Source organism: Cricetulus griseus, chromosome 6 (genome assembly GCF_003668045.3).
Source record: "Cricetulus griseus strain 17A/GY chromosome 6, alternate assembly CriGri-PICRH-1.0, whole genome shotgun sequence".
Taxonomy (NCBI): domain Eukaryota; kingdom Metazoa; phylum Chordata; class Mammalia; order Rodentia; family Cricetidae; genus Cricetulus; species Cricetulus griseus.
This window is the reverse complement of record NC_048599.1, coordinates 31,950,691-31,973,915: the sequence shown is the minus strand read 5'-3', so window position 1 is coordinate 31,973,915 and position 23,225 is coordinate 31,950,691. Positions and strand designations below refer to the sequence as shown.

Below are 23,225 nucleotides of genomic sequence, written 5' to 3'. Positions count from 1 at the left end.
TGTTGAATATCCTTAGATAAAACTTACACTTGTTATTTAAAACTTTCTATTAAAAATTGCCATGAATAAAATACATAACGATTTGGAAGTTCCTTGGGAATTACTATATCAATAAAATTTGGTTTTGTTATCTTAAAGGACTTTAGGATCAGAGTATTTGAGTTGGTTTTTAATTTGACTAAAGTTTACTGGCTTTTTGGTTTGTTTACATAGAGTTTAAAAATAACTGAGTATTTGACAGTCACCAAGCAACTAAAGGAAGAATATAATGTAAATCATACCAATAGAAATTTGAAAGGAATTTGATTGTAACAGCTCTCCTCTATAGTATGATGTTGCTACACAAAATAGAATATTGAGCCTTTTGCTAATTGGTTTTATTTGATGATAGAAGCTTGAGATTGAAAAGAAATGTCATCAAATATATTTTAACGATAAATGTCTTGACCCGTTTGTGTTTGTGAATATAAGGTTTGATGTTAAATACTGATTATTCAAAAAGTTTCACCATATCTTTTATGTTAAGGAACCACTGATATGAAGCAGACAAATAATATTTTGAACTCAGAAAAGTTAATGAGTGGAGTATATATCAGAAGTCCTATTTTATAAATAGGATATTATAGACTAATAGTCATAGTCAAATTTTTTTACCATGTTCATCATTAAGAGCATTTTGCTTTTATTTGTTATTAATGATTTTAGGGCTGTGCTTCCTGGAAATGGTATTATCCATTCCATTATGCACCATTTGCCTCAGACTTTGAAGGTATTGCAGACATGTCTTCAGAATTTGAGAAGGGCACAAAACCGGTAAGCTTCAAGTTGAAAAAATAGGAATTTGAATTAGATAATAATTTGGAGTCTTTAACCTTTCCCTCTCTTGCAGTTTAAACCACTGGAACAACTCATGGGGGTTTTTCCAGCTGCAAGTGGTAACTTTCTACCTCCATCATGGCGGAAGCTCATGAGTGACCCTGTAAGTCTGTTTTAAAATGTGTTGGTATGTAGTGATATATATATATATATATATATATATATATATATATATATATATATCTTCCCTGAAGATCAGTGCAGGGCTAAGCCACTAGTTAGCCACACACACACTAAGCCACTAGTTAGCCACATACCTGAGCCACTAGCTAACCATAGAGGACAGGCAGTGGTGGCCACATCTTTAATCCTAGCACTTGGGAGACAGAGGCAGATGGATCTCTGTGAGTTCAAGGCCACCCTAGGCTAGATGAGAGTGAATCAGTCTAAAAGAGAAACAGCTCATGCCTTTTATCCCAGCAGTAGAGAGAATATAAGACAGGGGCTCAGAGAGACTAGTCTGAGGTTTTTGGTGGAGAGCATTGCAGTCTGCAGTCACTCTCAGGTCAGGATTGCCCCCCCTTGGTAGATAGAAAGAAGTAAGAACTTACTAGTGGCTTGGCTTTTCTGTTTTTTTTTTTTTTTTTTGCTTTGCTTTGCTTTTCTGATTTTCAGATTGAACTCAAATATCTGTCGGTTTTTTATTATTTGTGCTACATTGGCAATATTAGTCAGAGTTGCTTTTGCATGCCACAGTTTAAAAAGAATGAGTTCACTGCATAATGTGTTATCCTATACTTTCTTTGGCTATGAATCTTCTATCCAGTAAATAAAACCTATTTGTTTTCAGTCTATATGTAACTTTTTTGAGACAGGGAACTTACTGTGTAGCCCTGGAACTGCTCTGTAGACCAGGTTAGCCTTGAACTCACAGAGATCCACCTCTGACTTCCCAGTACCAGAATTAGAGTTGTGAGTCACCATGCCCTGCATTAACTATTTTTGCTTCATCACTACATAATGACTTTAAACATTCTATCTATGACTTACCTAAAATTACCTCTGAGCTTGGTTTTTGTGTGTGTGTGTGGGGGGGTGGGGTGGCGTGTGCTAGTTAAAAAGTGAGACCCAGCCAGGAAATAGGAAACATTGAGTAACTAAACCCTTTACTGCCTCTGTGAAACCCATAATTATTCTAGAACTCTTTCTTTGTTAAAATAAAGTTGTTAATTTTGTTTTGCGATACCTGATATTAGAAACCTCATACTTTAGCATTTAGAGAAAATATATCTTATTTCCTCATTGAATCTTGGTGAATTGAACAAGAGTCCTATCATGTTTTTGGTTTTGATTCTTTTGCTTTCTCCCCGAAACAGGATTCTAGTATAATTGACTTCTATCCTGAAGATTTTGCTATCGATTTAAATGGGAAGAAATATGCATGGCAAGGTAAAATCTAGATATTCATTCCTTTTTGTTTACTTTTGTTGTTGTTTTGTTTTTTTGAAACAAGGTTTTTCTGTGCAGCCCTGGCTGTCCTGGAACTAGCTCTGTAGACCCGGCTGGCCTTGGAAGGCATGTGCCACCAACACCTGGCTTGTTTAAAGTTTTTATTAAAACTTGTCAGTCATGACTTACAGGATAAAAGAATTATAGAAATCATTCTCCATACATATTTTCATAATTACATGTGAAAATGAGTGTATCTGTTCAATCTATGATTGTCAGTGACCAATAGTAATTTTTTATTTAATTTAATTTGTTTATTTATTTATTTTTGGTTTTTCGGTTTTTTTGAGACAGGGTTTCTCTGTGTAGCTTTGGAGCCTATCCTGGCATTCGCTGTGGAGACCAGGCTGGCCTTGAAGTCACAGAGATCCGCCTGCCTCTGCCTCCCGAGTGCTGGGGATTAAAGGTGTGCGCCACCAATGCCCAGCGACCAATAGTAATTTTAATAGTAATATTCTGGTAAATAGGAACTTGTTGAAGTAGGTTAAATTTGCAGGTTTAGTATCCTTTGTTACTTTTCTTCAGTCCATTGTCACCTTTTGAAGCTGCTGAGAAAGAAATAGTAATGCTCATTTGGGGTTATACTCTGGTAACTGGTAGAAAATATACTAGAAACTTAACACTTGACATTCATTTGTTTTGTCTGTTTTTAAATTCCTTGTGTGAATTCCTTGTAGAAAAGGCAATTTCAAGATTCATACTAAACTTGAGGTAGTATTCACTACTCAACAAATGTTGATCATTGAATATAAAACTCCATCACTAAAGACTCCTTTCAGCAAATCATTTTGACATTTTCTTGTGCTGTACACTTTTCCAGGACCTAAGCTGAGAACTGTAAGACAGAGTGGCATATGAAACAATTAACAGATGGAAGGGCTGGGAAGTACTCAGTGGTAGATCATTTGCCTGGCATGCATAAGTGGCTTTGGTCCCCAGCAACCTCACAACACCCTCCCAACCCACCCAAAAAATACTGTACTTGGAAATTTTAAGAGATTTGGGGGGAAGGTTAGTTTAAGTAATAGTAATAATTTCATAGTACTTTAATAAAAATGGAAAATGCATCCCACTGATTTGGACTATGTAAAATATAAATGGATTAGAATCTCAGGAGATTTTTTGAAGGAACTTTGTGGAGGATATTTTAATTAAGGAGAAGGAGCATAGGAAAATGGAGAGGTAATAAAAATTAACAAGGTAATATATTTATGTTTACTAGATACATAATTCAATCCTTGCTAAAGCTACTAAATTAATATTTAAATATGTAAACATACAGATTTCTAGCCAACTTATATTATTATAGTTATAGTATTTGTATTAATGACAAAGAATCTTTTCAACATAGTAATTCCAGGGAGAAGATAAAATAATACCCAACAGTTTGAATTTCCTCACATCATTGCCAATATTTTTCCCTGGGTGTTTTTTGTTTTTTGTTTTGGGTTTTTGGGTTTTTTTGTTTTTTAGAGCTGCCCTAACCACTATCAAGTGGCAACTCACAATAGCTTTAGTTTATTTTTATATATGAGCATATTTTTATGTATCTTTTGGGCATTTGTATTCTTAAAGAAATATCTTCAAATCCATTAGGTTGGATTGGTTATTAGTTGTTGCATTATTCCCATTTGATGTGATTTTTATTATATATTTTCTCTAATTCTGTGGATTATCTTTTCACTTTAATTCAGCATGCTCTGTAGGCTATTTTTACCCCAATATGGACATTCTGTTCTATTTCCCACTAGTAAGTTATTTAGGCAAAGCTAGTAAGAATGTTTGCATAAAAATTAATCAGATTAAAGCATAAACAGAGTGCTATGGAAGCTTGGAAGTTACATGAGACTTTTCATATAGTTCAGAAATAGAACTTCTGAGTATGTTAGGTAAATGCCCTCATTTTTACAAAGAATCAGGAAGGACAAAAGGACAAGCTCAAGCTCTAAGAAGATGAGCTGCTGTTTGCCCGAAGGCTTTAATAAGGTGACACTGTAAGTAAGAAAAACATAGGGATATTTTTGGTCATTACTACGGCATATGAAAATGTTTGCATCTGAATTTTGGCTACATGACAAAAATAAGAGTTAGTTTCAAATGTTTTTCTGTCAACAGAGATACTTTACTAGAATGTTCATTTGACCCAATGAAAATCTGAAATCACGTGATTCTAATAGTCAGGTGATGTGTTGGCTTCTTCAGGTGTTGCTCTGTTGCCATTTGTGGATGAACGAAGGCTGCGGGCTGCCCTAGAAGAGGTGTACCCAGACCTCACTCCAGAAGAGAGTAAGAGTCACACTGCCACTTGGTCAATGTTGAGTCTGTACAACAGAAACTTTACATTTCTGCATAAAATTGTCAAATTTCTCATAGAGAAGGCATAAATTGTTTTACTTCTTTGTAACACATTAAGTTAACTTTGCTTCTTAATCTATTATCTGTAAATTGAGTACTAGATTGCTGTAATTTTTAATTCAAAAGTATTTGCTAAATTTACTAAAAAATGACTGTTCAACTGGACTTGGTGGCACAACCCTCTTATCCTAGTTCTGAAGGGTAAGATAAGGCAGAGAATCGATGAAAGTTCAAGTTCAGCTCAAAAAAAAGGTCACACTTAAGAATATCCCTTGACTTATTTCAAGCAAGTGGACCTAGGGAACAAGCAGGTATTATGTCTGACAATAAATATTTCAATCCAAAGCTAGTAAGAACAGATGAATATGGTCACTTCATACTGATTAAAGAATAATCATCAAGAAGATGTTAATATTCTAAACCCTGAATACTAGAGCATCCAATTTAGTACTGCTAGAGATAATGTCATAGATTAACTCCAGCAATTGACAGGTAATCCTGACAAAAATATCTGAATTAAATGACATCCTAGATCAAATGTACTGAATAGACATTTATATACATTCATATTATCCAAACTGCAGATAATGGAACTATCAGTGACATAGATCATGTATTAGGACACAAACCAAGTCTTAACAAATACAGGGAAATGGAAATAATTGCTTGTATTCTGTCTGATCTTGCTGGAGTAAGACTATAAATCAACAGTAAGAGAAACCATAGAGCATTCACAAACCTGTGGAGATTAAACAACACACTACCCTATTGAACAATGACTGGGGCTTTGAAGGAACTAAGAAGGAAATAAACATTCCTAGGTTAATTAAAAAAGAAAGAATACCCTTTGACTTTTTTGATTCTTAATGACACGCACTCACAAAAATACTCTTGCCTCTTAGGAAGGCATTACTCATTTTCTCCATCTGCCTTCTTCCTATAATCATCAAAGCATTAACTTTTCTTGAAAGAATTGGGTAAAATAAGCATTCACTCCTAAAGGACTAACTTGAAATCTTACTCTGCATAAAAAGTAGCATTTTATAATTAATGCACAATATTTAGATCGGGAAACTGTAAAGATGAACTCAGTTTTGAAAATTTCAGTTAGTATCAATATAGTCTAAGAAACCATTGATTCATCTTTGTCATGATGTGGTTGTTTGTATTTCCTTAGAGAATGTTTATGACTTACACAGGAAATTGGGCGCTTTATAACTATGGAAGTCTTACCCTTTATCTTGCAATATATCCAAGTATGTCTGAGCAATAGCCTCTTAGAGTTTCTCATTGTTGAAAACCCATTTCAAATATTGTAAGAGCCACATATCGTGAATATAAGTTTATCATTTATAAATTATTTTTCATAAACATTGTGCTGAGATTATTTTTAGAATGTGTGTGCTTTCCTTTGTTGTAGCTTTATAAAAATAGGTCTTATTACATGTAATTGCTTGATTGTGGTCTTATTCTTTTTTATTTAGACAGGAGAAATAGTCTTGGAGGTGATGTTATGTTTGTGGGAAAACTTCACCCACTACATGACTTCATTTTAGAGCTGTATCAGACAGGTTCCACAGAGGTACAGTATACAATTTGTTTAATAATTAGGAACATGTGCTTGTGTGCATGTGTGTATAGCATTTAATTTACCCTTAAGTTTTGAAGTATAAGATGTTGTGACACTGAGTGTATTTATGGTTTTGTACTATTAACACCACTGTCCATCAGTAGAACTTTTCCATTTACCCATTCAGAAATTTTGTGCCCATTAGACAGCATTTAAACAACACCTCCCCATTCTGTGATTCCCCCAGAGTTAGATATTTATTTGTCTCTGTCTTTATTCTTGGTACCTCACATAACTGGAATCCAACAGTGTGAATCCCCATTGTCTTGCCTTATTTAACTTGGCATGTTAAAAGTTCATCCATGTAGTAGGCATTACCAAAATGTCATTTCTTTGTATGAGTGAATAATGTTCAGTAAGAAGCAAATTCACAATCTGTTTATCAGCTCACCTACTGATAGATCCTTGGTTTGTTTGTACCTTCCCTTTTTGACCCTGAGTGACAGTCTTCTCAACTTATGTCCTCTTAAGAGAAGGCGAACAAGTCTCTGCTTCATATTCTCACGTGCTTCGTCATTCAGTTAAAATTAAAGGAATGCATTTTTCCACAGCCAATAGATGTGCCACCTGAATTGTGTCATGGGATTCAAGGAAAGTTTTCTTTGGATGAAGAAGCCATTCTTCCAGATCAGTAAGTACCCACTTGTATATCGTTGAGACAACTGGGAGGAAACTTAGCTTTTCCTTTTAGTCCAATATGAAAATTATACACTTACAGCAAAATTCTGCTGGACTGAAATAAAGACATGGATCCCAAGCCCACCGTAGCATATAGTAGCTTTGCTGCCTTCCGTGAAGGTTTCTGGGTTCCTCAAACTAAGGCACCTGCACAGTTACAGCTGTTGTCATCTGCTACTACTATTCCAATGTCACTTGATTTTCCTGTTCTGTTTCTTGAGCACACAGTGGAGTTTTTAGAGGCAAGATAGGGAACAAGAAGCAGAAAAGACAATTGAAATAAATAAGCCAGATTTTTAGATTAAAAAAAAATTTAGTAGTAATACTCGTAATACAATTGTTTTACATTGAAATATTATTTATGCTAATTTGGTATTTAAAATTTTTCTAATAAACAAATAGTTACAGCCAACATAGAAGTTCTTTGAGATCCCCCTCTCAGTTGTGGGTGTGTGGGTGTGTACACAAGTGTGTGCATACATTCACTTATATAGAAACTAGACAGCTATATTTGATGCCTCCCTCTCTCTGCCTTTTTATTTTCCTTTCCTTTTTTGGAGACATGGTTGTACATGGAGCTGGCAATTGGAGATCTGTTCTTCATGATTGTGTAGCACTTTACTGACAACCATTTCCCCAGCCTGGCTGCATAATTTTCAAGAATATAAAGCAGTTCGGAGACCAAAGTTTTTGGACAGCTATTCAGGGCGCATATTCAAGAGGAACTTACTAATCATTAGAGTGTGTTGGCTATTTCAAAGTGGTTACAATATAGTATTAATCTAGTGAGTAGTAGTTTGTAAGAGAGATTGATACTGTGTATCCTTAAGACATTGTCACCATTTTGTTGTTGTTGTTGTTAATCTGCTTAATGATCTCTTAGGGTTTACAGTTGTATTTCTCTGTTTACTGGTGAGATTAAATATCCTATGGTTAATGACTAATTGGCCTTTTTTCCTAAATTATTTTCTTTTTAATCATGTGATGTGTTGTCTATGTGTTGGTATGTGCATGAGAGTCCACATATTTGTGGAGGCCAAAAGTCAGAGCCCCTTAGAGCTGGACTCACAGGAGGTTGTGAGGCTTCCTAACATGGATGCTGGCAACCAAACTTGGGTCTTTTAGAATAGCAATAATTACTATTAACTGCTGAGCCCCTTTGCCAGCTCTCATTCAACTTTCTTTTGGTGGGTGGGGTTGATCTTTTCGTTCCCCTTTTGGATTAATTGGGGAAGAGGGAGTGTCTTTTGTTTTCTCTTACAGATTTTAATATAAACTATCCATTATTGTTTTCTATTCATAATAAACAGGGTCATTGTCTTTATTGTTTTTGTTAGTGCATTTTAATGATTTATTTTTTCAGAAGCCTCACAAACAGCATGTCTAATGCACACTGGTGATTCTTCTGCTTTCCTTTAGAACAGTATGTTCCCCTGTGCCCATGTTACGGGACCTGACACAGAACACTGCAGTCAGGTAAGTTTTCTAAAATTTGGAGCATTTGTCCAGGGCACAGCTTCACATTTAGAAGTGAATTTTAACAGATCTCTAATTTACAAGGAAATGGCAGTGCTAATTCACTAGTTCTTTGAAATTGAGAGTCCTTGTGTTGCAGACCTCAGAGCAGAGCCTCTTGACTTTAAATTATGTATATTGTTAAGGTTACTGATTTAACAAGCATGCTTATCTGTTTTCTGGTTTCCCCTGACAACCTCTGATTCTTCCAGGATTAGGAAAGTGGGAGGTGGAAATGGGGTTTCCATGCTGTATAGGAGCAGACAGACCTTTATGCCCCAGTGGTTCACACTGCTTCACTGTTGCTGTAATTATTGCAATAATTGTGGTCCCGCAGAATTAGAAAATAAAAATATTATGTAGTATATTTTCTTAAGATTAGCTGGAAAATTTATCCCTCACTTCAGCATCTTCTATTGACTTAAAAAAAAAAGGAATGTAACTGTTGCAAATAACAGTATATATAGCACACTGCTTCTCTGTGTGATATAAATAATCTTGGTGACAGAGTTTATGCTGCTATTACTTTTGGCAGTGTGTAGGCAAGACTAAAGCAGATACGTTTAAGAATTTGCTAAATACCTGATAATTCTTTCTTTCTAATCCATTGTTAAAATTGCTCATACTTTCAGGATATACTTGAGATTTTACTTAAATTTCTCATTGCAAAATGTAATCAGTTTATTTCCTGGCTTAAATGGATCTAGTTAGTAGCTAATTGTCATGCCAGAAGGACTTTTCTTTTTTTTTAATATGTTTTACTGTTCGTCTTTATATGTGATTTGTCCTGACTCTGTCTTTGTGTTCTTTTGTTAAGGGTGAAGTGCAGACTTTAAAGCCATGCTCATAAGCCCATCACAAACAATCTGGCTCTGCCACATTAAGTGTGGACATTGCATTAACCTGTGGGGTCTCTGCCTCACATTGGTGCTTCAGGCCAGTTAATTACACTAGTTCTCTTTTTGAATTGTCAATTTTTGTTTGTACTCCTTGGGTTTTCTGCATTTTTCAGAGGCTTTACTATCTAGCCCTCTAGAAATAGCTAATTCTACTTAAGTTTCCAATTGTGATAGAGAAGTTTGCCCAAAGGAGAGTTGCAGATCAGCGGACAAGTTCTGGAGCAGTTTTTTGGGTAGTAGATGATGATGTTGCTGGTTCACTGTTTCTAACACTGAAAGACCCTGCGGTGTTTGATACCTAATGTGTCTACCATTCTGTAGGTGCTGTATGTTGAAACTTTTAACTTCAAACATGGACCTTTTTGAGTTAATTTTCTAAAGATTTGTGGAAAACTTTAGCTAATTTTTATTTTACAATGTAATTTTCAATATTTTCTCTGAGAAATAATGTTGAGGCCAAGATCCAGTTTTTTGCAAGAGTGTGTGTTTGTACATATGTCTGCAAAATAAGTTATATATTCTAGTTATAATTGCTTGATAAGTGAAGATGGAAACTAAATAGAACCTTGCAGTCATTTCTTTTGATTCTTTTTATACTTTCCATCAGCCAGCTTCTTCTTCCATTCTTGAGAAGTTCTTTCTTCACATTGATTTTGGATTGGTTCCTGTCACATCTGTCCCTATCTCTCAAGCTCATAGAAAGACTAAGCAGATATAACCTGTGGCCTGGGAGATCTTTTCTTTCTTTCAATACTGATTTCCTAAGCCATTCATTATATTAATGGCTTAACTTTGATGTTCCTATAATTGTCCTCATCTTTTTTTTTTCCCCACTATTTTAATTTGTTTGGCCGTAGTGTTTTTTTTTTTTTTTTTTTTTCTAATAATCCTTGCTAACTCTTGTTGCTTTATCTTCAGCACAGTGACTGCACCTTAACTTGCTATTTCAGCCAACAATTGAGACTCTGCAGTCATTGACTTGCTTCTTTAGCAGCAGCCTGGCCACTCAGGCTGCAGCCTGGCAGGAATTCTGTTCCCTCAGGCACCAGCCCTGTTGCTGCCGCTAAAGGTAGCTTCAATCAAATTTCTATTCTATTTATAAATAAGACTCAAAATGGTTGCTACTCAGCATCTCTGAGTAGTAACTAGCTAACCCTCTCTCCTTGTTGGCGTCCCCCAAAAGACCTGTGCTTCTGTTCTACCAAACCAGAAAAGGCCGCATCACTCCAACTTCCTGTGTCTCTCTCTCTCTCTCTCTCCTGGATGTCCTCTGATGCTCTGATTACTTTCTGTCAACTAATTGCTAACTCAAGCCTCCTGATCCACGGTTAATTTTATTTAATCAACACAAATGCAAACTTGGGGGTCACATGTGATTGACTATCCTCCAACAAGCTCTCAATATATAAATCATTCTGTATATGACTTAAATTATAGAAAAGTACACTGTAGCAGCACAATTATCTCTTCTTTTGTTAAAGCAGGAGGCATGTACACACACTCCACTCATGCTTTCCAGACCTGTCATGATTTAGAGCAGTGGTTCTTAATCTTCCTAATGCTGCGACCCTTTAAACAGTTCCTCATGTTATGGTGACCCCCCAACCATAAAATTATTTTCATTGCTACTTCATAACTGTAATTTTGCCACTGTTATGAATCATAATGTGGCTATAAGCTGTGTGACTCCTGTGAAAGGGTCATTTTTTCTGTGGCCTGAATCTCCGCTTTCTTAAGGTTACCTCCTTGCCATTCTGGCTGGTCCTTTCAACATCACTTTGACCTTTTTGCTTTCTTTTCAGTATTTGAAATGTTCTTTCCTTTATCTGCCTGTCTGTGAACTAGCTTCCATTTTGCTTGTTTTCTTTTAAAACATAGTGTATAATTTGTATAATTTTATATATTACATTTTCAGTCTTTTTTTTTTTCTTCAAAGAAGTGTGTCTTTCAAACTTACTCTGATCATCTTTGAATAAATAAAGCAAAGAATAGAACATTTCATTTCCTCAGGAAGTTTTGTTTTTGTTTTTTAATTGGATTGTGTGTAAGTGGAATTTTAAATGTAATGATTACCACATTATTTATAAGGCTCACAGCTGGCAGATAAGTAACTGAGAAATAAAGCCTGAAAGAAGTCAGATACATACACTCAACAGCAGAGCTGATAGTGGAAAACACTTGGGAGTATTTGGCTTCTAGAACACTGAACTGGTTAACCTCTTCTGATAGAATGTCACAATTCTACGAACTCTTTAAGTGTCTTAAAATGTCAAGTATATGAATCATAAAAACTCTCCTGCAAGAACGGTTTGCATTGGCATGCTTGTTAGTATTAATCAGAGTGTATAGGGAAAGTTAGAGTAAAAATAATGCTTGCTATGGGGAGTTTGCTTCTTGCTTTGAGAAGTATGCAACCGTTCCCAAACAGTAGTATTGAAATAGCATTTGTCAGAATAATTCTTTTTTATTTTAAATTTGTTATTAGGCTTACAGGTACACGTGCACCACACACACACACACACACACACACACACACACACACACACACACACACACACACACACACACACACACACACACAGAGTACATATGGCTGTCAGAGGACAACTTTGTGGAGTTAGTTCTTTACTTCTACCTTTTTGTGGGTTTCAGAGATTAGGGTTGCCAGGTTTGTGCAGTAAGTGCCTTTACCTTTGGTACCATCTTGACAGCTCTTTAAAGTAAGTCTTAAAATGACTAAGTAAGAAAGATATTGAGTCAGCACTGTTACATCTGTTTGGAAAAAGCAGGTGAAAATATTCTCAGGTGCACAGAGTTGTATGGAATAATGTAAATCTGAACATGGTTCTCTGGCCTCATCCAAACAGCCTATTGAACTCCTAGGCTGGTTTAGGAGCTTTTGTTTAAGGTTTGGGGGCAAGTGCTCACTATATATATAGCGTTTCTGCTATAGCCATTCTGTTGTTGACTTGCCTTTTCCTTGGACTTCTGGGAGGGGCAGGATGCTTTTCTCCTATTTTCAGTGTACTGCTTCCTCTCCCAGATAAATCCTACCTACATGCTAGTCCCTGCTTGTGGTCTCTGACACTGGGGATGGTAATCTGTATATTTCCCTTCAGTGTTCTACCTGGACACTTACAAGATAATAAACCGGAGAGAGGTAAAGGGACAGGGAACTTGTGGACTCATGTCAGAGAGTATCCTTAGCCAGAAGTATCTCAGCAGGTAAAGGTGCTTGCTGCCAAATGTGGTAGGCCGAGTTTAGTCTCTGAAGTGCACATAATGGAAGTAGAGAACCAGGTAACTCCTACAAACTGTCTCTGACCTCATTCATGCTTGTGCCATGGCATGTGTGTCCCACTGCACAAATAGATAAATAAATAAAGAGACAAAGTGTTTTTTAAAAGGCTTTTGAACTTTTATAGATTCCCCCATCCTTTCTCGCCTTTGGATCTTTGCCTAATAGGTTTTTGCTTTAGGGAGTAAGTTTGTGCTGTGGCTGATGTTACAACATTTGGAAAGTACATTTCTTTAAAAAAGAACACGAAAAAACTTTCATATACATTTTTAGAAATGATTTAAAATTCTCATAGTCTTTAACTTTAGGAGATATCTTTACTATGTCCCCAGAAAACAATGATTTCATCTTTAGAATTATATGTAATATCTTTGTCCCCTGAATTGGAATGTCCAAATTTATTTTTAGATACTTTTCTTTCTCTGAATGATTTGTATAATATCTTAAGTATAAAAATCATTGTTTGGGTGTAGTTCTGAGGGAAGCTTTGGGAATTACTTCCCCTATTGGCTTGAATTTTTTTTTCCCTTTTAGAGCATGAGCATGGAGAAAGGAAATTTTAAACAGTTAAAGGAATGGTACATGAAGTAATTTGTATATGTGGGTGAATGAGGGAATTTGCCTTCCCAAGTGTTAGCTTCATCTCTTATTAAATCCCTTTATGTTACCTAGGCATGCTTGTGCATGCCTTTTTATTCCCAGCACTGGAGGCAGAGGCAGTCAGATCTATGAGTTTGAGGCCAGGCTGGTCTACAGAGCCAGAGGAGTAGTTCCTCTTCCAGGGAGCTTGTTATTTTGCTGGTCTTGTTCATTTTCTTAGTTTGAGATTATTCTGTGTATGACTTGCTGATAGATCTTCCTCTCAGTCTGTCATCTGAACTTGAACATACCCATTGAAGGCTCTTCCCTAAACTGTCTGTGCTTTCTCTACATGAGAATGAGGCTTTTGAGGATTTAAGGCATTTGTTGTTTGCAACTATGGAACAGTACTAGCTTTGTGTCTTCCTTGTATAAATTTAGTGAGTGCTCAGATCATTTTTGTAGGGTTTGCAGTTCTCCCAGATCGCTAATGAGAAAGGGCTACTACTTCAATTAAACTGAGTTTTTCTTTGGTTTTGGGAAGAAGACCATGTCCTTTTCCATTTAAAATTATCTCTCTTTGGGTAGTGGTGGCCCATGCCTTTAATTGTAGCACTTGGGAGGGAGAGGGAGGTAGATCTCTATGTGTTCAAAGCCAGCCTGGTCTACAGAGCAAGTTGCAAGACAGCCAGGGCTATTACATAAAAGACTCTGTCTCGAAACACACACACAAAAGAACAAAACAAAACAAAAAAAAACCCAAAACCACAACCAACCTCATTCATTCATTCATTCATTCATTCATTCATTCATTCATTCATGGTTTCTCCGTGTAGCCCTGGCTATCCTGGAACTAACTCACTCTGTAAACCAGGCTGGCCTTTAACTCAGTGGTCCATCTGCCTCTGCCTCCCAAGTGCTGGGGTTAAAGGCCTGCACCACATTGCCCTTCTAATGGTTCCAGTTCTTGAGCCCAGGCACCTTTCTAGCTTTTTGTGGATCCTCACATGAATTTTTTTGGTCACTATCATATAATTTTCATAGAAGATATCATTTACCTTCTTAGTTTAATTTGTTCCTATTTTTTTCTTTCTTTAAAATGTTGAATATGGGAATGAGAGGCCTCTAAAAAAAAAGTGTTGTTTATGTGTGTGTGCCTGAATGTTTTTATGTGCTCCATGTTTGTGCAAGTACCTGTGGATGTTAGAAGCCAATATTGGAGCCCCTGGAACTAAAGTTACAAGTGGTTGTGAGCTGCCTGGTGTATGTGGGTGCAGGTCCTTTGCAAGAGCAGCAAGTGCCTTTAATTGCTGAGCCATTTCTTTAGCCCCATGTGACTGCTTTTTAAAATCTTGCTTTTTAACCAGTTTGCTATTAATGGGATGAAGTGTGTATATGTGTGTGTGTTGACTTTTATATCTGTAACTTTATTAAATTTATCAATTCCTTTGGGTTTTGATGGTCTTCAGGGCATTCTGTATGTCAGAGCATATAATCTGACAACAGTTAAGTTGGCTGGTTCGTTTGTTCTTTGTTCCACTTTGGATGTCCTTTATCTCTTTGCCTTACCTAATTACCCTGGCAAAATTATGTTAGATAGGAGTGGTGAACATAGGACCCTTGTATTGTTCCATATATCAGAGGGAACAATTTCAACCTTTTCCCATAAAAGTTTAAAAGTTGGTTATGCTGTTTAATATGTAGCCTTGGTTATATTGACACATTTTTCTTTTTTGCCTAACTTATTGAAGGTTTTTATCATGAAAGAATGTTGGATTTTGCCAGACTGTGGTGGTGCACATTTTTAATCCCAGCCCTCAGGAGGCAGAGGCGGGTAGATCTCTGTGAGTTCAAGTTTGAGGTCAGCTTGATCTACAAAGTGAGTCCTAGGACAGCCAAAGCTGTCACACAGAGACACCATGTCTCGGGGAAAAAAAAATGTTGGATTTTATTGGGTACTTTCATTAAAATGATTATACCGTTTTTTCTTCCACTTTAATTTCATTACTTCTACTTTAATTACATTACATCCATGAAGGTAAGGATGTAGTTATTTCACTAGACCCAAGATAAATGGTAAATGGGTGTTTATTGGGGAATAGTTAAACAGAAAAATACAAAGAACCGCAGGAGAATTTCTCTGCCCTTCCTACTAGATCAGCTGACCCACCAGAAAGAAAGCAGAAAGGAAAGTCATGCCTCAAGCTTCCCTCTTTCTGCCCAAGGTGGTATGGCCACCATTACAAGTTCATTGCAAGACTGCTACACATCCACTTCCATTACATTAAAGTAATGGTGCTTTAGTTACTTTTCTCATTGCTTGACAGGGTCCCTGAAACAGCTTATGAGAGAATCAGTTATTTGGGTGTACAGCTTTAAATGGTTTGGGCCATAGTTGTTTGGACTCACATACGTGGGCAGAACACTATAATGATGGAAATGTGTAGCAGAGGAGAGTTGTTTTTACATTATGACTAACCAAGAAACAGAATGTGACCTGATACTCACAAGGACCTGCTCCCCACTGGCTTACTTCTTCCAGAAAGGCTACCTCCTGGTTTCTGCAACCATCACAAATGGTATTACTGTCAGTGACTAACATTCAAATCATGAGTTTGTGTGTGGGGGGGGGCATTCCATATTCAAACATATTCAAACCATACCAAAGGCACTACTTTTACTGACATGTGAAAGTCCCCTTGCATCTCTGTGATAAATTCTACTTAATTATGGTGTTTGATGTGCTGTCAGATTTGGTTTGACAGGATTTTGTTGGCAATCTTTACATACATGTTCATCAGAAATACTGGTCTATGTTTTTTTTTTTTTTTTTTTTTTTTTTTTTTTTTTTTTTTTTTTTGGTTATTCTGCTCTTTGTGTGGTCTGGTATCTGAGTAATGCTAGCCTCATAGAATGAGTTTGGAACAGTCTCTTTTTTTCAGTTTTTTGGAATAGTTTGAGAAAGATGGTTTTAATTCTTCAGGTGTTTATAGATTTTAGCAATACCTTTTCTGCCATTCCATAACTAGTCTCACTGTACCTCAGATATAGTCCCTTGGGTGTTTTCCTTAGTTTCCAGATTAAAGACTTCCCTTGTCACTCTCCCCCATTCATGCACATTACCTTTGTTGATGGAAGGCAAGTGCACCCAGCTTTAATTTGGCATCTTTTCTATGGCATCTTACTGCATGGCTTGCTCTCTTACTTATAAAACAACTATGGTAGAGAAACTCTGTCTCAAAAACAATGAAATCATCTTTATTTCTGATTTTAGAAGGGAGACAAGCTTGAAGCCTGATCAGTCTGTGTGCAGACTGCCACCCTGATTTGTGTGTAATGGGCAACCTATCAGATTGGAAACCTACTGAATGAAACAAGATAGCTGCTATTGAGACAGTGCTTGAAAGCATATAGAGCAGGTTTCTCTCTTGGTATTTGCAAGGCCCCAATGACCCCAAATACATAATTTCTGTGTTCATTATAATACTCTGAAACATTTCATTTCTGTTCCAGTTTTGCCCTCTTTCTGCCACCATGCCCATCAAGGAACACTAGGGATAAAGATAGTTGTTGCAAATAAAAAGTGAGATCTTTGATGAACCAACTGACTAAATGAAATATTGTTCAGTGGTTCCTTGTGCTCATGGTATTTTTTTATTTGAAATGTGATTTGTGTACTTAAAATATACAGTTAAGTCTCACTATAGTAAATTTTTCTGTATTACACATGGAACCTAGTTGTAAAAGTAGTGATATTGAACAAGAAAGAAAATAATTAACTGCCTCAAAATGTCACTGATTAAAATCATTTCAGTTAAAAAAATTATTTTTTGAGACAAGGTTTCTTTGTGTAACAGCTCTGGCTGTCCTGGAACTCACTTTGTAGACTAGACTGGCTTCAAACTCACAGAGATCTATCTGCCTCTGCCTCCCATGTTTTGGGATTAAAGGCGTGTGCCACCACTGCCTGGTTTAACTGATTATAACAATTAATTGTAATTACGAGTAATTTTGAAAATATTAAGAAGATAGGTTTGACAAAGGGACAATGATTACACAAAGAAAATTACAAATAATTATTGAAATATATGTTTGGTCTATTGTATATGCACTTTATACATGTCTGTTTTTTTTGTTTTGTTTTGTTTTACTAATTTTTTTACCTGTCTCCTGAGGATTTCATTTTTTGGATGAACCTTGGTTTCTTTAGTAAGTTGTAGTATTATTCATACATTCAGATTATAACTTAAAACATGGTGAATAAGGGTGCCATAAACTTTCTTGATTATAAACCTGATGTATAACTAAACTCCTAGAATGGCTATTCCTGAGTCAGAAGGAAGACTCGGACATACACCTAACATTTTGGGGGCTAGATATATATTACACCTGCCACCCCCCAAAAGGGAATTTGATTGAACTACTCAGTATATATTTAAGTGTTAAGCAAGACTTTATTAAAGCAGGGTGTGTGATTCAGCTTTAATGTATATTACCTTCCATAAGATGCTGCCTTAGTTTGGGTTTCTATTGCTTCGATCAAACAAGATGATAAAAGCAATTGAGAGAGGAAAGGATTTATTTAGATTACACTTCCATATCATTGTTCATCATCAAAGGAAGTTAGGACAGGAACTCAAACTGGACAGGAACCTGGAGGCAGGAGCTGATGAAGAGGTCATGGAGGGATGCTGCTTTCTGGCTTGCTCCCCATGGCTTACTCAGCCTGCTTTCTTGTAGAAGCCAGGACCACCAGCTCAATGGTGACACCACCCACAATGGCTGGAACCAGCTATCTCCATCAATCACTAATTAAGAAAGTGACTTAACAGGCTTGTCTACATCCTGATCTTATTGAGAAATTTTCTTAATTGAAGTTCCCTTCTCTCAGATGACTAGCTTGTATAAAGTTGGCGTAAAGCTAGCTAGCACAGTTGCTTAGCTATTTGTATACACATTTTATTTTTTGATTTTTGTTATGAACTTCCCCAGCTTTTCCAGTATTGTACTGGAAATTCTCAAGAGTTGGGATATGTTGTTTTTTCTGTGATCATTTACAGTTATCTATAATCTGGATCTTTCTATAGAGAGAGTTACCTGAGAACAATGTATTAGAGATCAGAGGTAGTTTGGTAAGAAAGATATTTAACCATTTGACAAATTTATTGTCTAAGATAGTAATTTGGACAGTTTTGAATTTTAGTTACTCTGTTTAGACATCAAAAGTATCTTTGTTTAGTTAATAATTAAAACCAATGACACAATCAAATCATTAACATTTTCCTTGTTCTCTTTCAGTATTAATTTTAAAGATCCACAATTTGCTGAAGATTATGTTTTTAAAGCTGTAATGCTTCCAGGAGCAAGGTAACAATAGTAAACTAACCCCTGGACGTGTGCTTTGTGACAGCATCCATCCCTGTATGCTAAATAGTGTTATTTTTAAATGGTTAGGAAGCCAGCAGCAGTTCTGAAACCTGGTGATTGGGAAAAATCCAGCAATGGGAGGCAGTGGAAACCCCAGCTTGGCTTTAATCGGGACCGGCGGCCTGTTCACCTGGACCAGGCAGCCTTTAGAACTTTAGGGTGAGTTTTATGATTCCTATTTATATATTATGTGTATTTTTTCTGAGTTATTCCATAAATAAGTCAGTATTTCTGCCACAGATATTTTAGAGATAATATAGTACAAGTAACTTTGTATCTATATTAGTGATTTTGATAATTTATCCTCCCCCCCCACACACCTTTTTTTTTTTTTCTTGTGACAGGATTTCTGGTCTGGAACTCACTATGTAGACCAAGCTGGCCTCAAACTCAGAAAGATCCACCTGCCTCTGCCTTCAGATTGCTGGGATTAACTTTTCTTCACTTTAGATGTTTGCTTCTATATTTCTTTATGTATTTCTTTGTTAACGAAGAGTCTGTTCTCTTAATAGGTTTTTCCAGTTTTCTAACAGAGAAAGGAATGAAATATTGTCTTTAATGTCAGGTTTGAGTTTGTCGTGCATCACTACAACAGTATCTTTATGAAGTATTAGCTAATATATTTGAACACAAAGACACCAGGCTCTTAAATTTTTGTTTTCCTCTGCTTGAAAGGTGGTGTCTTGTTGTTTGAATTGGTATTTTCATGCCAGCTAAGATAGTGTTTATTTGACCATCTGTATTTTCTGTATAAATTTATGGTTTTTATCTTTCACTCTTATTTACTGTTGGATTCTTTATCCTAGTGTTAGAAGAAACTATATTTAGAGGGCTTTGAAATAAAGATAGTTAAGGTTAGGATAAAAAGAATGATGATGGTCATGTGGAGGTGCACGCCTTTAATCCCAGCACTTGGGAAGCAGAGACAGGTGGATTTCTGTAAGTTAGAGATCAGCCTGGTCTACAAAGTGAGTTCCAGGACAGCCAAAGCTAAACAGAGACACCTTGTCTCGATAAAAATTAAAACAAAACAAAACGAAGATAGTCTGGGGTGGCTAAGGCAAGATCACAAGTTGGAAGCCAACTTGGGCTACAAAGTGAGATCCTAGCTCAGAAAAAGCAACTTGTTGGAGGAAATGTTAATAACTCATAGTTCAGGAATTAAAATTATAACTCATAAACAGTTATTTTCGATATTAGTGAGACATCTAAAGAAAAATAGTGGCTTAGAGGTTAAGTGTAAAACTCAGTCTCATTTTTGAAGTTTCTTCCTATATTTATAAAAGTTTCCTAACATGTAAAGTTGACAGTAATTGTGCCTATCTTATAGTGGTGATAGCTTTCACCACTGTAAATGTCAGCTGATGTCACTGTTTGGAAACTCTTCATCTTTGATAATAAAAGAAACAACTTTAGAATAGATTAAATAACAGTTTTACATCATTCTTAGTCTTTTAGAAAGCAACAATGAAGCCAGGCATTGGTGGTGCGCATCTTTAATCCCAGCACTCGGGAGTCAGAGGCAGGTGGATCTCTGTGAGTTCGGGACCAGCCTGGTCTACAAGAGCTAGTTCCAGGACAGCCTCCAATGCCACAGAGAAACCCTGTCTTGAAAAAAAAAAAAAAAAAAAAGAAAGAAAAAGAAAAAAAAAAAGCAACATTGAAGTACTTCTAGTTTCAAAGACAATATTTTATCTAAATTCTTATTACTTGGAACTTACTAGAGATAATAGTGTTAAAGGAGCATAACTGTACACTTAAATATGTATTTTTCATCAAAACTTATAATACTGCCACTAAATGAGAGGAAAGTTTAGTAACTTAGTGAAATAGTCTATAGATTGCATACTATAGTTAAGAGTACAAAAAGATACAGGGCATTGTTTGATTTGTTAAATTAAAATAGCAAAGTATAGAATAGTAATTGGTAGTGACAGCAACAGGACAGATCCTTGAAGAAAAAAGCTTACATATACAGCATATACAGAAAAGTGACTTTTGAATAAGTAATTAGATACTTACAGGGTTATTATGACTATCTTGATATGGTAAGTAAACATTTGCTATCACTATTACCATTGTGTACAGTTCTGAACATTAATTGTGAACCTTATTTTTATATTAATCAGGTCTAAAATAAAGAGGTGACGACTAGTGTTGATTTCTTAACCTTAATGTGTTAACATATCTTTGTATATAGCTCTTGATATTTTTTCTTACATGAGGGTTTCTTTTACAGCCATGTTATGCCAAGAGGCTCGGGGACTGGTGTTTACAGCAACACTGCACCACCACCTGCAACTTACCAGGGGAGCTTATACAGGCCACTGTTGAGAGGGCAAACTCAGATTCCAAAACTTATGTCAAGTAAGTTTTTACTGACTGGTTATTTTATATTCCAAATGAAATATGACCGCAATGGCTGGCTTTCATCCTCATTGCCAAAAAGATTGGTTGCTTTGATGGAGAAATAGAATTAAACATTGCCAGAAGAGTTGTAAGAGAACATTTTATGAAAAAGCTTTCAACTACTTTTTCTTACTTTTAGCTAGTTAAGGTAAACTAAAATTCTTTCTTTATTCATAAACCTATTTCTGAGTTAACTCCCCAGAAAGAGGTATATGTAGTTGATGGGTATTTATCTTTTAATACAAATATTTGAAGAATTTTAATAGTGATCATTTAGATGCTAAAGGACAAAAGTATTCCTGTTTTGGCCCAAATTATATGTTGGTTCTACCTAACATGAAGTGCCAGGCATTGCTTTAGGTGGTAATATCTCTCATCTGAGAGAAACATGGCCTTTCTTTCACGTCTCAAAACTTGTGTTAGAGACAGTTTAGAATGCTAGAAATGTTAGAATTTTAGAATTACAAAAGAATATGGTATTTTGATGGCCATAGTATTGATAGAAAACAGTTGAATGCTTAGGTTTCCCACCGAATTTAATTTTATTCCCATTTTGAGCTCCATGGCTGTGCCCCTTTACCATGAAAATACAGATTAGGTGCCTTCTTCTCTAAACTATCTTCATAAAGCCTTTACTTTCCATTCCTGTTTGTCTGGTTGCCTTACTTGAAAACCAGGCAAGGTTACAGTGTGTGGGGGGGGGGCAACAGTTTGGCTTTGACAAGAGGCTAGTATTTGTAAGTTGGAGGTATAATAGCACTTAAAATATATTCTTTTTAATGTTTAATATTACAAAAATTAAATTTCAAGAGAAAGATGGGATCAGGGGATGTAGCTCAACAGGAGATCCTTGTCTTGCTTGTCAGGTTCCTGTGTTTGATCTCTGCTACCAAGTAGAATAAAATGAGTGCTGCTCTAGTGCAGAGAACCCTCCCTCACTTCCTCCTTCCCTCCCTCCCATCTCCACTGTTTTGTTGTTACTATTTGTTGTTTTTTTAGATAAGGTTTTATTTGCTAGTATGTAACCCTGGCTGGTCTCAGTCTTACAGAAATTCTAATGCATTAGCCTTATGAGTGCTGGGATGACAGACTTAATCACCACACCGGACTTAAACCAAATTGTATCTCAGTACTATAAACCATAGTGCCAGGCATTGCTTTAGGTGGGTATGCTAGGTAGTCATGGGAGTGCCTAGTAAAGCTGGTGATTGTTAGGGCGTGTCCATGCTCTGTGCTTATCACGGTTTTAATGCCAGTGGATTTACAAACCATTTTCTAACTTGAAGCACAGATTTTCTGGATATAGTACCTAAGAAGAAATGAGTTCTGAAGGTCTCATTCTCTCAGGGCCCACTTGTTATCAGGTATACTGTCTGATTCTGTGGCTTTGCTGTGTTGTATGACTTACTGAAATTGAATACAATGTCATAACTCACTATCAGGGAAACTGTACCTCAACACTTTTTTTAAAAGATTTATTTATTTATTTATTTATTTATTTTTTCTCTTTGCTTTCTTTTTATTTTATTAGTTCAAATTAGGAACAAGCTTGCTTCTGATGTCAATCCCTTCTCCCTCTCCCTTTCCCCCTCCCTCCCCTCCCCCAACATCCCACCTGCCCCTAGCCATCCCCCCTCCACTCCCCAGGCAGGGTAAGGCCCTCAAAAGGGGCTCCCCAAAGTCTACCACATCATCCTGGGCCAGGCCTAGGCCCTTCCCCATGTGTCCAGGTCAAGAGACCATCCCTTCATATGGGATGGGCTCTCAAGAGCCCTTTTTTTTTTTTTTTTTTTTTTTTAAGATCTTATATATTTAAAACAGTGAGTTACCCCTGTACAAATGGAAAAAAATTAAGTTCAACATTTCTAGAACAATATGGCTGTTAATTTTTGTACAATGCCAACTGAACATGGTAAACTGGGATACTTTTTTCCAAAGTTGACAGCACAGCTAAATTTTCCAAAAATTCAAATTATATGTGTGTGTGTGTGTGTGTGTGTGTGTGTGTGTTTTATTTATTTATATAAAAAGACCAATGGCAGTATTTTATGCATCAATAGCAGCAACAGCTTTTCCAGGTTCTGCAGTCATTTGAACAAAATTGTAGAGA

The 23,225-nt window shown here is 36.3% G+C and overlaps 1 protein-coding gene across 2 annotated transcripts in view; it reads left to right on the top strand.

The window, feature by feature from the left end:
* Xrn2 (5'-3' exoribonuclease 2) overlaps positions 1 to 23,225 on the top strand; it is a 66,080-nt gene that overhangs the window by 29,114 nt on the left and 13,741 nt on the right. For both annotated transcript variants that reach the window (XM_027421587.2, XM_027421588.2), the window contains 10 exons: positions 706 to 813; positions 890 to 979; positions 2,193 to 2,265; positions 4,528 to 4,611; positions 6,165 to 6,262; positions 6,862 to 6,941; positions 8,408 to 8,464; positions 18,578 to 18,646; positions 18,734 to 18,865; positions 20,946 to 21,073. In XM_027421587.2, coding sequence (XP_027277388.1) covers positions 706 to 813; positions 890 to 979; positions 2,193 to 2,265; positions 4,528 to 4,611; positions 6,165 to 6,262; positions 6,862 to 6,941; positions 8,408 to 8,464; positions 18,578 to 18,646; positions 18,734 to 18,865; positions 20,946 to 21,073 — 919 coding nt within the window. The remainder of the gene's footprint in view (positions 1 to 705; positions 814 to 889; positions 980 to 2,192; positions 2,266 to 4,527; positions 4,612 to 6,164; positions 6,263 to 6,861; positions 6,942 to 8,407; positions 8,465 to 18,577; positions 18,647 to 18,733; positions 18,866 to 20,945; positions 21,074 to 23,225) is intronic.